This window comes from Micromys minutus (genome assembly GCF_963924665.1).
Source record: "Micromys minutus genome assembly, chromosome: 28".
In the NCBI taxonomy this organism is placed as follows: domain Eukaryota; kingdom Metazoa; phylum Chordata; class Mammalia; order Rodentia; family Muridae; genus Micromys; species Micromys minutus.
The window spans coordinates 14,145,306-14,165,105 of record NC_137963.1 but is presented as its reverse complement, the minus strand read 5'-3'; the positions used below and the strand labels follow the sequence as shown (position 1 = coordinate 14,165,105).

Genomic DNA, 19,800 nt, shown 5'->3' with positions numbered 1-19,800 from the left:
GGATTTAGGTGGATGTGAGACATGAAGATATTGGTCAAAAGGTACAATTTCAACTAGATTGCAGAAATAAACTTTCATACCCTATTGTCACAGCTGACATTATAATGAACTATATAGCTTTGTATATTTTCAACTGGCTAAAGCAGTAAATTGTAAATGTTTTCATCATACATACACAGAAAAGGATAGTTTGGTATGAAAGGTAATAGGTTTCTTCATCACCCTTCCTTAAGTATTGTAAACTTGTGCGTAAATGTTATTTTATTCTTCAAAAGTATTCAAAATTAAGATCTGTGGGTTAAAAGTAAATTTCAAAAAATAAAAGCACGCTATACAGTGATACTACATCAAACTGGGTCTCTGAATGTCTACAAATTACCAATCCCTAAATCTAGAACCTTCCTTTTGCATCCAGGAGAGAGTTTGCTCTGGAAGGAAAGAAGTGAACTCCCCAGGCTCTTTGTAGGAACTCCCCTTTTCCTGGCCCCAGCTGCCCTTACAGAGTTTGGAGCTGAGTTTGGAAATGCTCATGTGACACTTTGGAGCAAGCTTTGCAGCAGCCTGTAGATTTATTTATTTTCTCTGTAGTGATGAGAAGTTTCAGACTTTTGGTCAAGCTCTGGCCTTGATTCTACTTAAAAAATGGAAGTTTTGTAAATGAAGCTTCCTGTGTATGTATTCAATTTATATTTCATAAGGCAGTTATTGTCCATTAAATAAAATCCATCTGATTGTTGGAAACCTATTAGAGGGTTAATTGTTGTGTTATGAGATATATGTCTATTGCATAGTATTCTCAGCTTTAATCAATATGTTTTTAATAACCTCTACTCAGTTAGTACTCGAGGTGTATACAATAACTATTCTGTTCAGGGTCATATTAACTAATGGAGTTATCACATGCTAAATTCAAACTGACATTTTTGAAACATGTAATTAAGGTTAGCGGCTATGCAGACCACAATCTAAAGGAAGTTCGTCCGTAATTACTAATAAATTGCTGTAAAGGAATGGTACTGCATCCTTTGTGCATCTGTTCCCATAAGCAGGGAGTTTATAGCACTGCAAATTGATTTAGTATGAGGCATATAAGCTTTGATGTCTGGACACACACACACACACACACACACACACACACACACACACATTCTGCCACCACCTCCCTTAACTTCATTGCTTCCAGTAGATGAAACTTTAGGCAAGACATCTAACTTTTCTGATTCTGTGAGTACTTCTCCATATTAAAAAAAAAAAAAAAAAAAAAAAAAAAAAAAAAAAAAAAAGGTGCTGACTTGCCCACATTGTCTGTGTTAGATGGGAAAGTGAACAAATGACATCTACAATATACCAAGCACACATATTCTATCCTCGAGGGATGTCAGCTTCTTCTACTACCTTGTGTGAGGTTTGCCAGAACTGTTTGGTTACTTGAAAATCCCCTTCCCTTGCAAAACCTTGGGTGTTTCCCACACCATCCATCAATGCCAGCATCTCGTCCCTGGCCATGTTCATGTCTTCCTGCTGTTCTCACATCTGTGGTCCAAGAGAATACAAGGGTTTCCCTTAAGAAAACATATTCCACCACCCCCCCCCACAGCCTGCGTCCTCACACAGGGGCAACTGAGTAAATATTTCAAGGCCACCCCTGGTCTTGCAAATGTGTTGACTGCTGCTTTTAGTATCAGGACAGTTGACTATCATATACTAGAAAGCGTCGAGGTCTAAGAACTATGAGAACATGGTATGAGGTCTTTGCAGATGCTTCATTCTCTCTGCTCACTTAACTTCAGTTTTCTGATCTGTAAGCCAAAGAGGTTTAGACTTTCTCAGGCAGAAATTTTCCGCCCTGTCTCCCAACATGTATGATAGTGAGGAACTTTTTTTTTTCTACAAAAGTCAGATATACTAGTACCAGTCTAGTTGGAAAGGAAAGAAGCTAACTCCTTTTTATCTAGGATGGCTTCTTGAAGCACAGTTTGGAAAGACTTTATTTGTTCATGGAAATGTTTCTTAGCCACGTTCACCAAGATAACAGTCATTTTCCAACACAGTAGCCACTTTCACCAAAATATTGATCATGATGTACTTGAAATTATGACTAATATAACAAAGGTTCAGAATTTTAAATATATTTTATTTTAACTAGTTTACATTTAAATAGCTACTTGTCACAGTTAGACTTCGAATTCAATGGCATATATCTGAAGCTTTGAGCTTTAACTCAGATAAACTGTGTAAGAAAGATAAACTCCCTCAACATTAGTGTGTGTGTGTGTGTGTGTGTGTGTGTGTGTGTGTGTGTGTGTGTGTGTGCATGCACGCTTTCGTGCAGGTGTCCATGAAAATCAAATAAATGCCAGAATGAGTCAGGGACACAAGTATCTCCTGGATGTACCGGACATCACATTTTTTGCCAGCTCCATGGTGATTCACTTGTCACAGTACTTCTTGAGAACCATACTCCCAAGGTATGCCTAAGGGAAAGGGAGAAAGTCAATAGCTGTGTAGGTCAGCCCAGTTTTTTAATCCATCCCAGGGCACTCATGATGTCACTGTTTTATTATCAGTCTTGTGACTCAGAGCTGCTGTGCATTGAAGCTGACATTGTGAGGGACCTCTGTCCTCATTACAATGCTTTAAAAAAAAAAAAAACTCCCCCAACTCTCTCCCTTCTTCTCTACTTTTCTCATTACTGTAAGCATATTGGTATTAAAAAAAATGATAGTCCTCTTCCAAAATCAGTTCACAAATGACTGATGTTTTCTTTCTTGCTGAAGCTTACCTGAATAGCACCATGATAAGAGTATGGGTTAAACGTGCCTAAGCCTATTCTACATAATTTTACAGTATATGTTCTCTATCAATTTTCATAATTTCAGATATTGTAAAAATAACTGCCCACTATTCTATTTAGATTAGTCATGGAGTGTTTAATGTCTTATTCCTCCACTGATTGTTAGTGTGCTTGCTCTGCTCGATGTGTCTTTTCACATTTTCATCCACTGGATTGAGAAGACACACACTCTGATCTTTTAAAGTTTAGCTTAATTTATCCATGACTATGATATATGTATCTGTATGACTAGTATTTGTTTACCAACTCCACTTTTCATCCATACATCCAACTGCACATACTAGAAAACACTTGGGTTGTTGTTGAAGACAGAGAGAAGGCCTAGGTTATGAATCTTATTCTCAGGTACCCCGTAATTTATGAAAGGAACACATTTATATGTAAACATTATTACATGAAAATATAATTAAGGTGAACCTAGCATGATAAGAAATAAATAAGCAGTGAATGTGGGGTAATATGACCCACTGTGTTAGAGAAAGACAAGACTAACATAACAGGGAGAGTTAGGTTCATTGAATGTTAGATATACTCAAAAAGTTAAAGCAGCAACATGGCCTATTGAGAATAGGGCTTTTAATGATTCCCTGACCATGCCTGGGAATGCCAGCACACTATAAAGTTCACATATATACTTCCTTAGTCTATAATCCTAAAATCACAGAGTTTCCTCGTTAGGGGAAATCCTGCAACTTGAAATCTGGATGTGTCATTCTAACCTCTCAGGTTGCCAACTCACACAGAGTCCTCTAGGAATGATGGAAAAGGAATCACAGTGGCTGTTATATTTTGAGAAACACTTGGCTGCTTGAGACCTTACTTAAAAATCATCTGGACATCCCATTGCCAAGGGTCTTAGCAGATGTCACTCAGATCTGAAGTTTTGGTCCATGATAATACAGAAGACTCATCCCTCTGCCTTCTTCACAACTGCCTCCTACAGATGCCAAATTTGGAGAACCAGTAGTAACACAGGCACAGTCATAGCCAGAGAGAGATTGAATCCAGATATACTAAACAGTTTGGGAAGCCACCATTATATTCCCTTTTTTGGGACTGGTTCCATTGTGAGATTGGCTTACCCCCTGGAACGCTGTTAAAATAAGTTAGATGGCATAGTAAAGAAACTGCTTTTGACTGTTAAAATTGCAAGTGAGTCACTCAGCCCCCAGAGTGTCAGGGGCTCATTTTCTGATGAAGGAACCACATCTTCTTCATATTTAGTGCCTATGGTACAAACTAAGGCCTTGAACATAGTGGGTACCTGGAAAAATAGTTTTAAAAGAGTCATTCCCGAAGACAAAATGGGCCAATGTTTGCTCTTACGACCACACAAAAGATTGTCAGGGAAGCTTTTTATGTCAGGTAAAAGTAAAATTATCGTAGGTCATGGGTATTTTTGGCCAATTTGTTTTGTGCAACTTGACATTAGAGGGCTTATGTAGCGTCAGAACAGTTGCTAATAAAAACAAAAAAAGACAAAATTCCTGGGCAATAGAAGTGATTTCACTTGTAGTCATTTTCCTAAGCTTGGTATATGCATGGAGAAAAGGAATTAAAGACAGACTTTGTCCTCTGTTCAACTGCTGTTACCCCAGCCCCATCATTTGCCCACTCAACTGTTCTAAGTCGGTGTATTTCCACTCTTTCCTTGGCCTCCTAGAGAATTGGGATCAGCATGTGACCTTTGCCTAGAAGGGAGGATCTTGGTGCAATATGCTTTCAATGCCTCCTCCCCCATGCCCTGTGGACCATCTGGACACTGGAGTCCTCGGGAAGCAGAAGGTAAGTCAGATGCTTACTGACACGTGAAGTATACAGAAAAAAGCTTTAATGTTATTCTTTTCAACAATCTTTAACACTATTCATTTAATGAACTCATTAATTTAACTAGCATATTTTAACACGAGTACTATTTTAGGTATGCTGTTTTCCTATTCTTCTGATGAAATGAAATCACCAAAATATTAAAAAAGGCTCAGAAGTACATGATGTACGAAAGTGTTCATACAACTTAGAGACTCCAGCACTCTGTGGGTACAGCTGAGTCACATCGGAGTTAACACATATATTGGGGGACTTCAAAGCATCAATCATCTTTGATTCTTCTTCAGTTATGACAAAGGCCACATGACTCTCACATGTGTCACAACTCTTTAATTTTCCCATGTACCCTCTTTGTTGCTCACCACTATTCTAATTTTCACCCATCATCAGATCCTGCAACATATAGATGGCATTCTCAGGAGTCCCAAGAGGCCACTGACTGAGGTTACTCATAGCATCATCATTTTGTGTAGAGAAAGAGAGAGAGAGAGAGAGAGAGAGAGAGAGAGAGAGAGAGAGAGAGATAAACAACAATTTCTACTTAATCTTGACTGTCGCACTTTGTCATTTAGCCCTAAAGCCAGACTGGAAGAGAACCATAACATCCTTTGCATATGACACTTCTCTTTCCTTGGGACATTTGCACATTGACCCTGTCCCAACAGTGTGCCTCAAAAGTCCAGGATAGGTCAGATAGTATTAACTCTTGTCACTGGGTAGAACAACATAACATCAGGTTATCAGAGCAAGTAGACCCCACTGCCTTGCAGAGCATCAGTGAGAACTGTTTCTATGCCCTCTGTATTTTTAGAAAGAGAGTTGAAAAGAAAAAGCCAAAGATACACCAAAGCAAAGAAGAAGGATCAGAAAGAAAAGTGAAGTTGAAAAAAAAAAAAAAAAAGATGGTCCTGTGCTTTATTTTTTTAAAGTAGCTTAAAATAAAAATGAGAATTGGACGTGGAAACTCTGAATAATCTATCTGCAATATAAAGTAAGGGATGCCTGGGAGAAGTCCTTGATTCAGTCTCATAAACAGATAGGCTGTCCAACTTTGATGAGACCCCTGATGTCATCGCATTCCAGTCTTCCACAAGGAAACTTCACAACAATCTTCTTCACTGTGGCATGGCCCCTCTCATTGAGGAAGCTATTTCTGAATCTACAGACACAATTTTTCCACCCAAATAGAACCCAATCAGTAGAAACTATGCTTCTTGATAGCTGAGAACACTTTACATACTGGTATAGGGTATACCTATCTCCCTCTGTATATATGACAGGGCATATGTGTAGGCACAGTCTTAGGTACGTAGGCAAAAATATGATGGCAATGCACCAGGAGAAAGATAAGCAGTTGCACAGTAACCACACTGATCAAAGTAGAGGTCTAAAGACCTAATAGAAAGGAAGTTTCATCCAGGACTACAAAATTATGCTTCCCAATAAATGTCACCAAACACTTTTGAGCACTGAAATAATTTTAATATTTAAAGAGGGGAAGTTTCCAAGGTTGTGGTCCAGAGTGTCCTCAAAGCCAACATTATTCTTAATGTTTTTATGGGATCATTACTGTGTCTTTTCCATTCTTTTCTGAAGACACAATGGAACTCTCTGGGGCTCCAGGGCATGAAATATTGGTAGTCCTCTGACAGATAATACAATACACACTATAAATATTGTAGCTTTACAGTGCTCTCGTATGTAGACATATATATATATATATATATATATATATATATATATATATGTACATATAATCCACCCAAACAAAAAGCTCATAATAAGGCTGTGTGCATTTATATGGATCCACAGCATGAGCAGCGTGGTGAGTGAGGGAGACAGGTACTGAACAGGTCATGTAGATAGTGCCCACATAAGGTTAGGGGGATTACCACTGAAGACAAGAAGATGCCCTGTGCTTATGTTAGAGATCATCCTGTCATCAATTATAAGTGGAATCTTTATATGTGGTGGCATACAGTTTTTAAAAAGTAAGAGATTTTGGAGTGTGCAACCTGCAAAACTTAACTCAAAACCATGTAATGAATTGGAATGACCTCCAGCAATACAATCTCAGGTTGCACTGGGAAACCTCACTAAACTCAGCTGTACTTTATATGATTCATGCCCTTGCACCATTAATGCTAATAGGTGATTTTAAAAAAATCTCAGATTCAAAACTATTGAATGTTATGAAGTACAATGTTTTAATTCTTCACTCAAAGTGGGTTCTGCTTATGTATAAAACTTGTGATGTAATTACAGAAAGCCAAAGACTTTAATATTTCCCTATTATCATGTCTTGGCATGCATCAAGTTGATAATCAGAGCAGTTTTGTTATAATATTTATTTTTTTATGATGCTGGTATTGCTGACTTAAATTTCATTTTTAAGAAATTAACTGAGCCTTGGATCTGTTGAATTTCCAGCAATTTTTGAGATGGCCTTAAACATACTCAGCCAGTTCTACATAATATTTTGTGCAAACAGTGTTCTCGGCAATGCTGATTATAAAGTCAAAATATCAATCAACACTACAAAGCCACTGAAGATACTCTACATCTTGTAATAGTAAACATTCAGCCAAGATTTCGTTATTTATATACAAAATAACAAAAGGCAAACGTGTTCATATCACCTGTATGCAATTGTGCTTTTGTCTTTAATAAGTAACTCTGTTATATTATATAGCAGAAGTCTTTTAAAGTAGAACTGTTTAGGACTCACTGTCAAGAGGTGTTTATGTGCCCACTTAGAGTATGTGGAATGGAAAGATGTGCGGGTTCTAAAGACCTGCTCCAGATGTTCTTCGGTGAATAACTTAGAGGATGAAAATCTTGGAGGGAAGGGAGCAGCTTTTGCTTAATTTTCTATAATTCAGGCAATCAAAGATGATGTCTGAGGTGATGCCGCCATCACGGCCAAGGCAGTGATAAGGGAGAAAAATCAGAGTTGCGAGATATATGGGAGGTGGAATCAGTAAGTATTCCCTTTGACTAAAATCATCCTGGTCACTCTGGCACTTGTTTGAGCAACATAATTTCCAGACGTCATTATACCCTTTAACTCAAACCGAATGTGTCAGTGAAGTCTGTTTCTGGGTTGCTCTGACTCTCTTAAAGGGTACTGTGCAGTTGATAGCCTAGTACAAGTGTGGAGGGCCCTGAGTGTCTGGCCTGACTCCAGGAGCTACGGCCTACCTGCAATCTCCTGTATGCATTTACTGAATTCTTGCCAGGAAGAGGCACCAGTCCATTCTTATGGCTTCCAATTACACGTGTCGTGATCCATTTGGCTCCGACTCCTTTACTATTCTTGAAGAAATAAACGCTTTCATGAGCCAAACTCTAAAATTTATTTCACAACTCATTTCCAACCTATTTATCTTTGTGTGTTTAAATTTTGGTACTTCCTAAGAAAACGGAAAACTCCCAAATTCATGAGCAATGCCAGACATATCTGTGTGGTTGAGGAAAAAGTACAGGGCAGAATTAACAGCACTGTTTCTCACCCTGTTGCTGCCAAGTACTCTGTGCCTTTGAAGTTCTTAAACTTCTCCTAAGATGGTATCTTACTTACAGAACAACCTAACTACAATGCCCTTCTTAACTCCATAGTAGTATAACCTAAGATTTTTTATTTTAAATATCTGTTGCCTATCCACTGCATTTAATTAACTTTACTCCACAGTGGGGGAACAAAAGCAAACAAAAAACAAAAGAAACACTTCTGTACTCAGAAAACTGTTACACTCGTTTGTTTAGAGCAAAATCGATACTTCATGGGTACTTATTTTCTAAAGTATTTACCATGCTACATTTATAAACCAGGAATTAGCTGGTTGAATCTGAATGATGGAAATTCCACGGAACATCACTTAAACAAGTGTTGGGTTTTGCACAGAGTATTGGCACGTGGTGCCACTGGATTTTTTTCTTTCCTGTTTGCATGAATACTTGTTCCATTGTTCTCGCTGGAACATCTCTGGTGTGCTGAAGCTTCTATCCTAAAAAACTACCTTGGCACCGTGTCTGTGTTCATATCAACAGCTTCGGTGAACATATACTTAGACATGCAATGGATGTCTATATAGATTTTCATAAACATAAATTTGGGTATTTGAATATATGAATATATTTCTATATATACCTCTGACCTTATTCCTGATGGACTGCTTATACAAACATGAGCTTTTTGTGCAGTCACATATATTCAAAAGGATACATATTAATAATAAACTAACAGGACTTCATACCTTTCTCTTTTCACTTCTTTCATTTTTCCTGTATCTTTTTATTCTCCCTCACATCTTTGTCTCCATTCTCCCTTCTTTCCTTTCACTGTGTTTCTTTCTCTCAGCCCTTCTCTGGGTCTTACAATCATATATCTAATGAGTTTCACAAATGTCTCCATTTCTGAACCTCTTTGAAAACTGTAACTCATGATCTCTAATGGGCTCTTTGTCCAAACCATGGGTGTGTACTCTATATTAGCATAGAATTATCCTTGCTGACATTACCAGAATAGAAGATCTATGCACACAGAGTGCACAACTGAAAACTTCCTACGCATGAACTAGCCTAATACAGGGCACAAGCTCAGGACTCTGAAATTATCACATCAATATGTAGATACATATATTGATAAATGTGTAGTTGAATGGGTAGGTGGGTGGATGAATGGAAAAAGAAAGTAGTGGGATGAAGGGACAGATGGACAGATGCGATGATAGATAATGGATTGGTATCTGCATGAACAGATGGAAAGATGCATAGACAAAGATGGATGATTGATGAATAGATAATATGTATTTCTGTAAACAGTGTTTTCTTTAAAAAGACAATTGTTATGTCACCCTCTTGTTTAAAATTTACCAAGAGCTCCTCATCTATCTAAGTGTAAAACTCAAGTTCTTTAATGTGTCATACAAAACACTCCCTTTTGGGTTCTGTTTAACCTGATGGCAGCCCTTACTACTTTCTTTTTGTGAAACTCTTTAAGTCTTCTTAATTCAAGTTCTTTCTCAACCATTGCTGATACTTGAAATGCTTCCTGCCACAGAGATTTATTTTCCTAGTCCCTCATTCCTTCTCATGATGATACTGATATATTTGTAAGCATTTACTAAACATTCCATTTCATTTGCCTTTTAAGACCATTTTAGGAAGTAGGTAACATTGAATCTAGTAACATAGCCAAAGCTAAATAGTTGGGATTTTAACTCAGTTATAATTGCTTCAAAGCCAGGCACACTATAAAATCTGAAGTGTAAATGCAGAGAATTTCCAATAAATGTTTTTTTTTGAAAATCAAAAAAAAAAAAAAAAACAAAAAACAAAAAAACCAGTATCCATTGATAATCTATTAACTGTAAAAGATCTTCTCAGGTATCTGAAGCTTTGTTTTCTCTTGTGTAAAATGAGTTTACAAAAAGGCTGGTAAGTGTGAGAAACCTGGTATTATTAGTATTGTGTTTTGTAAAACGTATGGTTCTTTTTCTAAGAATCTGTCCGTAATGCCATACAAATAGAATCCTTGTTAAAATTGCTACACCTATGTACCTATTTGAGCATAAGTATCAGACTTACTTTATCCTTTGAAACATATCCAGTTCATCTCTTGATTAACAAGAAAACAGAAAGGAATGATGAATCAAACAGATATGTCATCTTTGTTCTTCTGTGGCTTACCTAACTGATAGTAATTTTCTGGAAAGTTGAAGAAAAGATTGCGTTATCCCTTGCCAATTTCAGGGAAAGCACATGGAGGGGGTGGAATGTTCACTTGGCCCCAACCACTACTGGACAGAAGAACTACCATCTTCTTTTTATAAATACCCTAGTTGCAAAAGATAATTGTTAATTGTTGATCAAATACTGATCAAATATCTACTATGTGTAATCTCTACAGACAGGATATTGTATTGATCAAAGGCTCTCAGAATTGAGTAAAATAGAACTGTGAAATAGGGACAGAAATGTTTAGTCTTAAAAATAATTAAATATAATTTTTTGAGTAATTACTAACCAGAGAATGTTCTTAATATTCTGTAAACTGTTTTGAGGCTTTTGGGGGGAGGGGTTGTTTCTTTGTTTTTGGATATTAGGTTCTGGATTCACAAGAGATCTTTGTGTCCTCACAGTTTAAATTTGAGAGTCAGAAATACAGTGTATTGCAAAGTATATAGTAAGATTTGAGTTAGTTGAAGAATCATTGTGCTTTTTCCTTAAAGCAAGAGATAGTTCTAGCAAGCATTTTCTACTAGTAGGAGATGAGTGTAATCAAGATATGGTGGAAGAAATCCTGTAGCTGTGATTTATATTCTTGATCTGCTATGTGATTTTTTAAAAATGTTTTCATATATTTCCATGGCTCCATTTGTTCTCTATTTCTCTTCAAATTGACATCTCTGCTTTGTAGTATGTTGAGTCTTCCTCTATGGGAAAGGATGAGAATGTAGAGGGTGTTAACAACTTCCACTGTAATAACAGCCCTCCCAACACACACACACACACACACACACACACACACACACACACACACACAAACACACACACACATACATACACAACTGTTTCTTTAATGCTTATATTATGGTGAATCCTGTTACCTTGTTATATTACCACAAAGTATTGTAAGACTAAGATTTCTTTTCTTCCTCTTTATTTAGAAGTATCCAACATACTCATTCCCTAAACAGACCGTACTATCCAGGGATACTGAAGGAGAAAATGATGTGATAACTAATACAACTTGAAATTCTTCTATCTTGCCCTCACCAATGATCTCTTTCTCTCCCTGGGCTCCCCCAAGTTGTGATTACTTTTCAAAAGGGGGTGGGGGGTCTCTATATATGACCTCATTGGTAAAGAATTTAGAAATTGCTTCAGAGTGAGATCAGTGGAGATGAAGCATCCTTTTTCTGAGGCAAAGTAGCAACATCAAATTTTTCTTCTCCGACTCCCCTGGCCTTGAGGGAAAGTGGACATAACTCAGAAAAGCTCAGTCGGATGGAATGATCTCATGGAAGGAGTAGAGATAACATGGCCCCAAGTCTGACTTGCAGCTCTGTTGTTCACAATTTAGTCTTCTCCCAGAATCTCTGTCTAAGACATGCATCCCATCTTTGCTCCCCTCTTCTGCTAGTTGTTTTCTGGTGCTTCTGTTAAGTCTAAACAGGCTGTACCAGTGTTGAGATACTACTGGAACTCTAATTTTAATGATTCCTGCATCTAACAGGGACTTCATGGTCTCGTCTTTTCTTCAACTAGCTATGTTTTTGAACCTTGATTTCATCATGTAAAAAAATGAATCCATTCAAGAATTGAACAAGTTCATGGGACATACAATGTGTTCAGAAAAATACCTCTTCTTTCTTTCTATATGCAACATCATAGCCTCTCAATGGAAGCTTAAGAAGGAAAGTTTGGGCATGTTCTTAGTAGGAAAACACTTCCCTTCAAATGTTGGGTGACTCATCTGAGATCTGTTTTTGCAGACTTAAGGATGAGCTGAGTACTTTACATATAGCAGATTTCCATGACACTAAGATCTACTCTTTTATCTCTAAGTTCTCATCAGTCATATCTTTTTCCGGGTCTGTGGAAAACTATGAAAACCAGAATGAAGCAAGAACTCACTTTCATCTCCTCTCTCTATAGGTCACCCAGATGTTGAACAGCCTTGTAAATCCAGTGTCCGAACCTGGAGCCCAAATTCAGCTGTCAACCCACACACAGTCCCTCCAGCCTGCCCTGAGCCACAAGGCTGCTACCTCGAGCTGGAATTCCGCTACCCCTTGGTCCCTGAGTCTCTGACCATCTGGGTGACCTTTGTCTCCAGTGACTGGGACTCCAGTGGAGCTGTCAATGACGTCAAACTCTTGACTGTCAGTGGAAAGAACATTTCCTTGGGTCCTCAAAATGTTTTCTGTGATATCCCACTTACCATCAGACTCCGGGATGTAGGTGAGGAAGTCTATGGCATACAAATCTATACTCTTGATGAACACTTGGAGATTGATGCAGCCATGCTGACCTCCACTGTAGACAGCCCACCTTGCCTTCAGTGTAAACCCCTGCAGTATAAAGTACTTCGAGACCCACCTCTGCTGGATGATGTAGCCTCATTACTCCACCTCAATAGAAGATTTATGGACATGTAAGTTCATTCTCTCCCTTGGGAGCTGATAAGATAAATGGGCTATGGGAAGATGTGGGGAAACTTAGAAGGTTCTGGCCTAAAAGGAGAACGTTGATCTCCATCAGACTTACTTCTATAGATTGTATCCCAATGCTGAGTGTAGAGTTTGTGGTAAGAATGCAGAGTTGATATATTAAGAGGGAACATTATTCTGTGATATTCATTTATCTCTTCAAACTTTGGTCTTTTCAAGAGCAAACCAGGGAGAGTGGGTGGGATTAATAATATAAGTCCTTCATTACTAATGAAAATTACTTATCTGAGAGAACAACTTGGCTAATGGCTTCCGTTTATATCAACTTGAAGGAGATTTGTGCATTCTGATTGTTTCTCCACTGTATGAAATTGGTGATGTGGCAGCAGCTTCAGGGGGACTTGGTACATGCCTAGGAAACTGCATGAATCCATTCCTAGACCCTGAACACCTCTAGTCACAATCTTTTTCCTGGTTGGATTTCCTGAAGTAGAAATGAGTTCCTAACTTCTTTGATCATTGAAAACCTTACAGCTGTCAGGATCCTCTGCTTTTTTGGGTGAAGGGATGGATATTCACCATGCTTGTCTTAAACATTTACGTTGTAAGCCATTTTCTGCCATTCCCTTTACATCCTCGTGATATGTGTCTTTTAACAAAGAAAGATACCTGTGGTGAGGCCATTAGTGTTGTGGCTGTCTCTGTGTGTTTATCAGTTTTCTGTTCTTGTGCCAAAGAAAAATCACTGCCACTTGGATATTTTCCTACTCACAACTGCTAGAGCCAGGATAGTACATCATGGTAGGATGTGTAGACCAGGCCAGAGATGCTTGATTTATGCAGTTCTAAAAGCAATGAGAAAGCTTCATTTTATCATAGGGTCCACCCCAGAGATCAGTAAGTTTATGGTCCAATCTCCTCCCAAAGGCTGCCACCTCTGCGGCTTCAATAAGAACTAAAGCTTTGATACATGAACTCTTTGGTGACATTTAAGATCCAAACCATAGCATCCTGTCTCCCAGACAGAAGGCTGTAATAAAGGCTGTGTCCCTCATTCATTTCATACGCTCTACAACCACAGCCCTGCAGTCATTATCAATTTGCAAAGGAGGGGAAAAGAGGCATTCAGACATGAGGTCACTTGTTTGGAGAATGGTGAGAAAGAGACTGGAATGCAACCCCAACTCAGTGGGTCCAACTTATGTTCCATCAAAAGAATTGCTCTAACTTCTATTTTGGTCTTAAGGAAAAAAAAAAAATGGTCCAGGCTCAACTGCCTAATTTGAATGTGAAGAGTCTGTGCAGTCAATCAACAAACTTTATGTAACACTTACTATGTGCAAGAAATGTTGGTCGGAACCTTTTGAATAATCGAAAGAATCTCAGGAGGAAGATGCTTCATATTTAGCCCTAGTCTGCCCGGATACTAATCTTAGGTAATTGGTCACCCTCTTTGAGTGCACATTTCTCCTCTGTTTGATAAAAATACTAACCTGCATGACTTCTATAAGTTTTGTGTGGCTCTCTATTTGCTTCTAAGAGTAAATGAGATGTGAGCTCTATTCTGGGTGCTCGAACATATTTACTAAGCCCATCATAAATGGAAACCAAACTCTGGAAGGAAATTTTTAATCCTTCTAAGACACAGGCCCACTTTCAAACACTTTACTAGTACTTCCTTTTAAATGCCAGCAATTAATGAGCACATGGCAGGCAAAACCTTACCCATTCATTGAGTGAGAGATGAAGAACATCTGTTTAAGAACTCAGATAGAACACTTGGTTTGTGTTTGAGAACGTACTTAAAACTTAAGTGCACCATTTTTCCACAAAAATATTTCATAACCCTGTCTCATCCATTCCTCACTTGCCTGGACTGGTAAAGTTCTGTAAATTTGTAGCCACTTAAGATTTCTTTATAAAATGATGGGGAGAGAAGTAATAGATGCCTTACAAACCTCAGTTTAAACATGGCTTTCATTTTTTTTTGCCTTGATTGATGAGCCTGTGAGTACTGACATGGGTTGATAACTGTAAGAATAGTGGAAATGAAACTGAAGACAAGGCGTTCTGAATCCTGTTCTCTGTTGCATCTCTTACTCACTCTGTAGCCATGGGTGAGTCACTTAGTCTCTCTGGTCCTCAAATACCTCAGTTCTGTAAGCGTGGTGATGCTCTCAAGTTGTGGATCTTAAAATTGGGTTGCTCCTCTCACAACCTTGAGATCCTTCGAAATGGCTCAGTTCTCCCCTTGGACATCTCCCACCTGCCTCCTTGGTGTTGATTGAATGGTAAGAGTGAGCTCTGATGATCAGGACTTAGAAACAGCTCAGGATGTGATTGTAATATGTGAGAAAGTTTCAGACCCGCTCCTCTTAGGCAGCCTCCTGGCATAGGACTGTAGAACTGCATCAGCCTTACTTGAAAAGCCAGAAAGGCCAGGTTCTCAGGCCCTGGTCAGCCAACTGACTCAGAATCCTCATGTGTGTGGCCTCTCCAGGTGATTCTCTTGCTGGTCACAGTTTAATAGCTGTTGCTTTCTGTGACCTCTATGGCCCAAGAATCACCAGGTTTACTGTCACTTGTAAAGCTACTTTTTTCATTGACAAGTAAGAGTGGAGGTCAGTCTATGTAGCCTTCTACATACAGGAAGCTGGAAATGTCAAGAATCAGAAAGGCCTCTTCAATAAAAAACTCAGCCTGTGGGGTGAGCAAAGGCCATTCCTAGCTCTGTGACAAAAACAATAGTTCCTATGCGACCTCACATCCAAAAGACTCTCACTGTTAGGCCCACACAACAGTATACTGTTTGGTGCTTTTGTTTGGGTGATGGTTGGTTTTAGTTTTTGTCAATCAGTAGCCAAACATTTTTTATAGTCCCTAGTATTTAATAAGTGCCAGGCTGAGTGAGGTACCAGCTAACATTTAGGTTTGCCATTTAACAAAAAGTATTTACTTTTATTTTATGAGTATGTTTTGCCACATGTACATATGTGGCACCGTAAGTGTGCCCACAGAGGCTGGAGGAGTGCACTGGCTCTCTCAGAAACAGGAATTATAGAAGGTTGAGAGCCACCATGAGGGTGCAGAGAACAAAACTCGGGTCCTCTAAAAGAGCAGTGAGCACTCTTAACCATTGAGCCACCTTTCCAGCACTGCCTTTCTGGAATGTCACCAAAAAATTCTTGAAGACTAGTGGTGGTTTGGACTGGGCTTTCTCAACTCAATATATTCAGAATCACTGACAAATAACAGGAAAATCCATCACCCTGAGTCCATCTACCATTTCAACTCCTCTGTTATCTCTCAGTAATTTGAGTATCAAACCCCACGCAATTATGTGGGTGAGAGAGAGTAAGAGTTAGAGAGGGAGAGAGAGTTTGCTGCTTTTAAGTTTTTTTTTTTTTTTCATATCAAGTAAATTGGCTTTTATGCAAGTTCTATATAAAGGCTGTTTGGGAGGGGAAAAAAAGAGAGAGTAGTGCTTTTTTCTTCTGACTCAACCCATTACATGACTCCCTTTGACCTTAGTCTCCATTTTTGTCTCCCAAGAAAAATATTTATTCTTTATGTTATCTGCACTGGAGATAGTTTCATAGGGTATGACATTGATGGAGAGAGCCTTCTGTGCTTACTCCATGGAACTTTCTGGTAGACGAATTACTTTTGGCCAGAACGAGAACAAAAATGTGGAATGATTCCATCTACTTGGGGGGAGAAAAAAAAAAACCAAGAAAACCTACATTGTACGAGAACTAACACTCGCAAAATTAAAGGGCCAGAACCAACTTTGCTAATAACTAACTCAACACATGACACCAAGGCATATTTTGTAACCTTTTGAGCCTCAGTTTTCATTCCTATTAAAATACAAAATGAAGGTCCAGCACATTAAGATTTTGTGTGTGGATAAGCCTACCAAGAAAAGGTACATTAGGTGAAAAATGAGCCTTATACCTCTTTTGTACTAAAAATATCCAACAAGGATTTCTTAGAATAGTTAGTCTTTACTGGACTCTAACTGGCTCACAAAACGTTACTGAAGTAGGCTTCTATAACCAATAGCAATTGTTTATTTTATTTTATTTTATTTTTTACTCTGGCTCAAGTGCCTTTTACACATTTAAGAAGCAAGGGAAAAAGCCAAACCTCAAAAGGATGGAACCATCCTTCAATAGCTAAGAAATGCACAGCCAGGTTCAAATTTCCTATCTAATCCCAAACTCTCATGCCTAACCACTCTCGTATCAGAAGACACAGTTTAGGAGCTTGAGAAATGCACTGAATTGTCCAGCTTTCTAAGTACAGTATACAGAATATGGGATTACAAGGCAGAAGCCACCACCTAACAATTAGGTCCAGCGGCCTGGTGCTGTGCTCAGAGAATACATATTCCACAGCTGGTTCTCTGTGACCCTGCATGGGGGGAGGTGCAGATCTGTGTTTGTGTAAGATTCTTGGCTTGGATACAGTCCTTAGATTCTCCCAAAATGAAAACTCTGTATAAAAGTGATATAGGTAGGTAGGTAGGTAGGTAGATAGATAGATAGATAGATAGATAGATAGATAGATAGATAGAAAATTGATAGATACATGAATAGATACATAAAGTGGTGTTAAATCAAACCAGGGACAGTAAATAGCTGCTCACTCATTCATCTTTGTATCTGTCTATTTCATCCATCTAAAAATTCATTCAACAAACCTTCACTGGCTATGTATATGGCACTGTGCTGTGTTTGGAAATGAAAATGGGGTGGTACTAATTTTTCAAAGACTTCAGCTACAGGGAAACAATGTTACCTCTGTAAATGATGTGCTAATAGAAAACTGACTCCAAAAGAAAATTTTAAAAATGAGATCTAAATTTATAACTACAGTATAAATTCTTCAAATTCTGCATTTCTTTTTCTTCTTTTTCTTTTTCCTCTTCTTGTTCTTCTTGTTTTTGTTCTTGTTCTTGTTCTTCTTGTTCTTGTTTTTCTTCTTCTTCTTCTTCTTCTTCTTCTTCTTCTTCTTCTTCTTCTTCTTCTTCTTCTTCTTCTTCTTCTTCTTCTTCTTCTTCTTCTTCTTCTTCTTCTTCTTCTTCTTCTAATTGGACCTGGAATGGAGGAAATGGAGGAACATAACATTCAAAGAGAATAAAGAAGGTAAAGCTTACAAGGTGTGTCTTAAGTGCATGGCAAGTACTTACTAAAGGCTTTATATAGATAGCATCAAAGACCTTAATAGTCTTAACAATTCCCTTATTCCTAGGCTATACATAATGGCCTGAAACTCTACATAGAGAGGAGATTATAGAATTTGCACAGCTATCAGTAGCAGATCTGAAGCTTCTTAACTAAGTGGCTCTATTGACTATTAATCTTTATTGTTTTCATGAGCAGTACTCTCCTTTCTTCTCTCCAAGTGCAAACACAATAACATTCTTACACATTTTTCTTTCCTGAGTTGTTTATTTGTTGACCCAGTTGTCTGCATTTACCAATTCTCTCATATTCAGACTGCTGTGTTTCTAACACTATACCTGCTGGTTTTATCTTCTCTCCCTGGCATTCTCAGGGTACACTTGGAGTAAGGAATTGCATTCTTAAGATGTAGGTGCCTGTTCTTGTAACTCTGACTCCAGCAACGACATGTCAGATGCAAAACACTTTCTTCCAAGTCCTAATGTTCAGAAACCATGTTCACCAGTGTGAAGCTGTTAGTTCACTTGTATTCTGATGATTTTCACTTGAATGCAGATACTTACTAATTGCTAAGCATGCAATAATGAGGGGAGACAAAAATGATTTTACTTCAATTGATTGATTCTCATATGTCAAGGTGAAGCAGACATGTGTTGCCAACTGAAGCCAACATTTAGCTGAATTTGGAGCCAGTTGAAGGCACAGGTGACTCTTGTGTGCTGGTTCTCCGGCTTTTTCGCTGAGTCATCACTTTCTTTTCTTTTGTAAGTCCCATTTGAAGGTCTTTTTCTCTATTATGTATTCATCCACCAAATTTTTGTATTTATTCATTTGTCCATTCATTCATCTGCCAAACAGGCAAAATCCAGCAGAATCATTTTCAGGAACACATTTCATCTAGCATATTATTAAGTGTCTGTTCTGTGCCATGCACTGTGTTTAGACTACACGTAGCTCTGATCATTCATTGACTCCTTCTCCCCAGTTTAAAGAGAACACAGACAGGAATCATGGACACAGTCATATATGAAAAGTGCTATGCTAAAAGGAACATAGTAGGACTATGTGAAAGCCCAGGAGAGGATGGCATGCTAGAATGAAATCTATACAGAACTGAAATAAATGGAACCTTTGCTCACTGAAATTAGCCATGGCTCCTAGGTGGAAACTGTGTCCAGCAAGAATGATACAAAAACAACTGTGCATGCCTAAAAAATGAATGAATGAACAAATGAATGAAGACAGGCTAGAAAACTCATAGGTATAAGCTCAACTACACATCAAGTGTAGAACCTTGAAGTAGAAATAAAGGCATTTTGACTTATCTGTCTAGTGTCTCCATCCATTTCTTCATAACTAAGTTTACAATTATTAAACAAATAATGAGTTCATTATGACAGTTCCATGTTTTGCTTTCCTCATATTCATTTTATTACCCGACTCATGCTTTTTCAGCTCCCATCATACCTACAACCCTCTCCATAACAAGTCAGTATTGCAGAAGTTTAAGCATAGTTTTAACATTTGAAAAAAAGCATTCAGAATTTGCCCTTCTTTTTCTATCATTGCTCTCTTTCCATTAGTGTTCTGTCCCTATATTTCTTCTGTCACTCAAATAACTCCCCTTTGTCTTCCATGTCTTTCTGTCTATCTGTGTTCCAGAAGGGGAACTATAGTATATCCTCAATCTGGCTTACTTGGCTCAACGTGATTCCTCAAGTTCTACCCATTTTCCTACTATTAAAATCACGTT

General features: G+C 38.2%; 1 protein-coding gene across 1 annotated transcript in view; it reads left to right on the top strand.

Moving 5' to 3' along the window:
- Positions 1-19,800, top strand: part of PAPPA (pappalysin 1) — a gene marked incomplete at both ends in the record, with an annotated part of 218,323 nt that overhangs the window by 68,759 nt on the left and 129,764 nt on the right. Inside the window, 2 exons of the mRNA XM_080940261.1 lie at positions 4,518-4,639; positions 12,344-12,842. Coding sequence (XP_080796387.1) covers positions 4,518-4,639; positions 12,344-12,842 — 621 coding nt within the window. The remainder of the gene's footprint in view (positions 1-4,517; positions 4,640-12,343; positions 12,843-19,800) is intronic.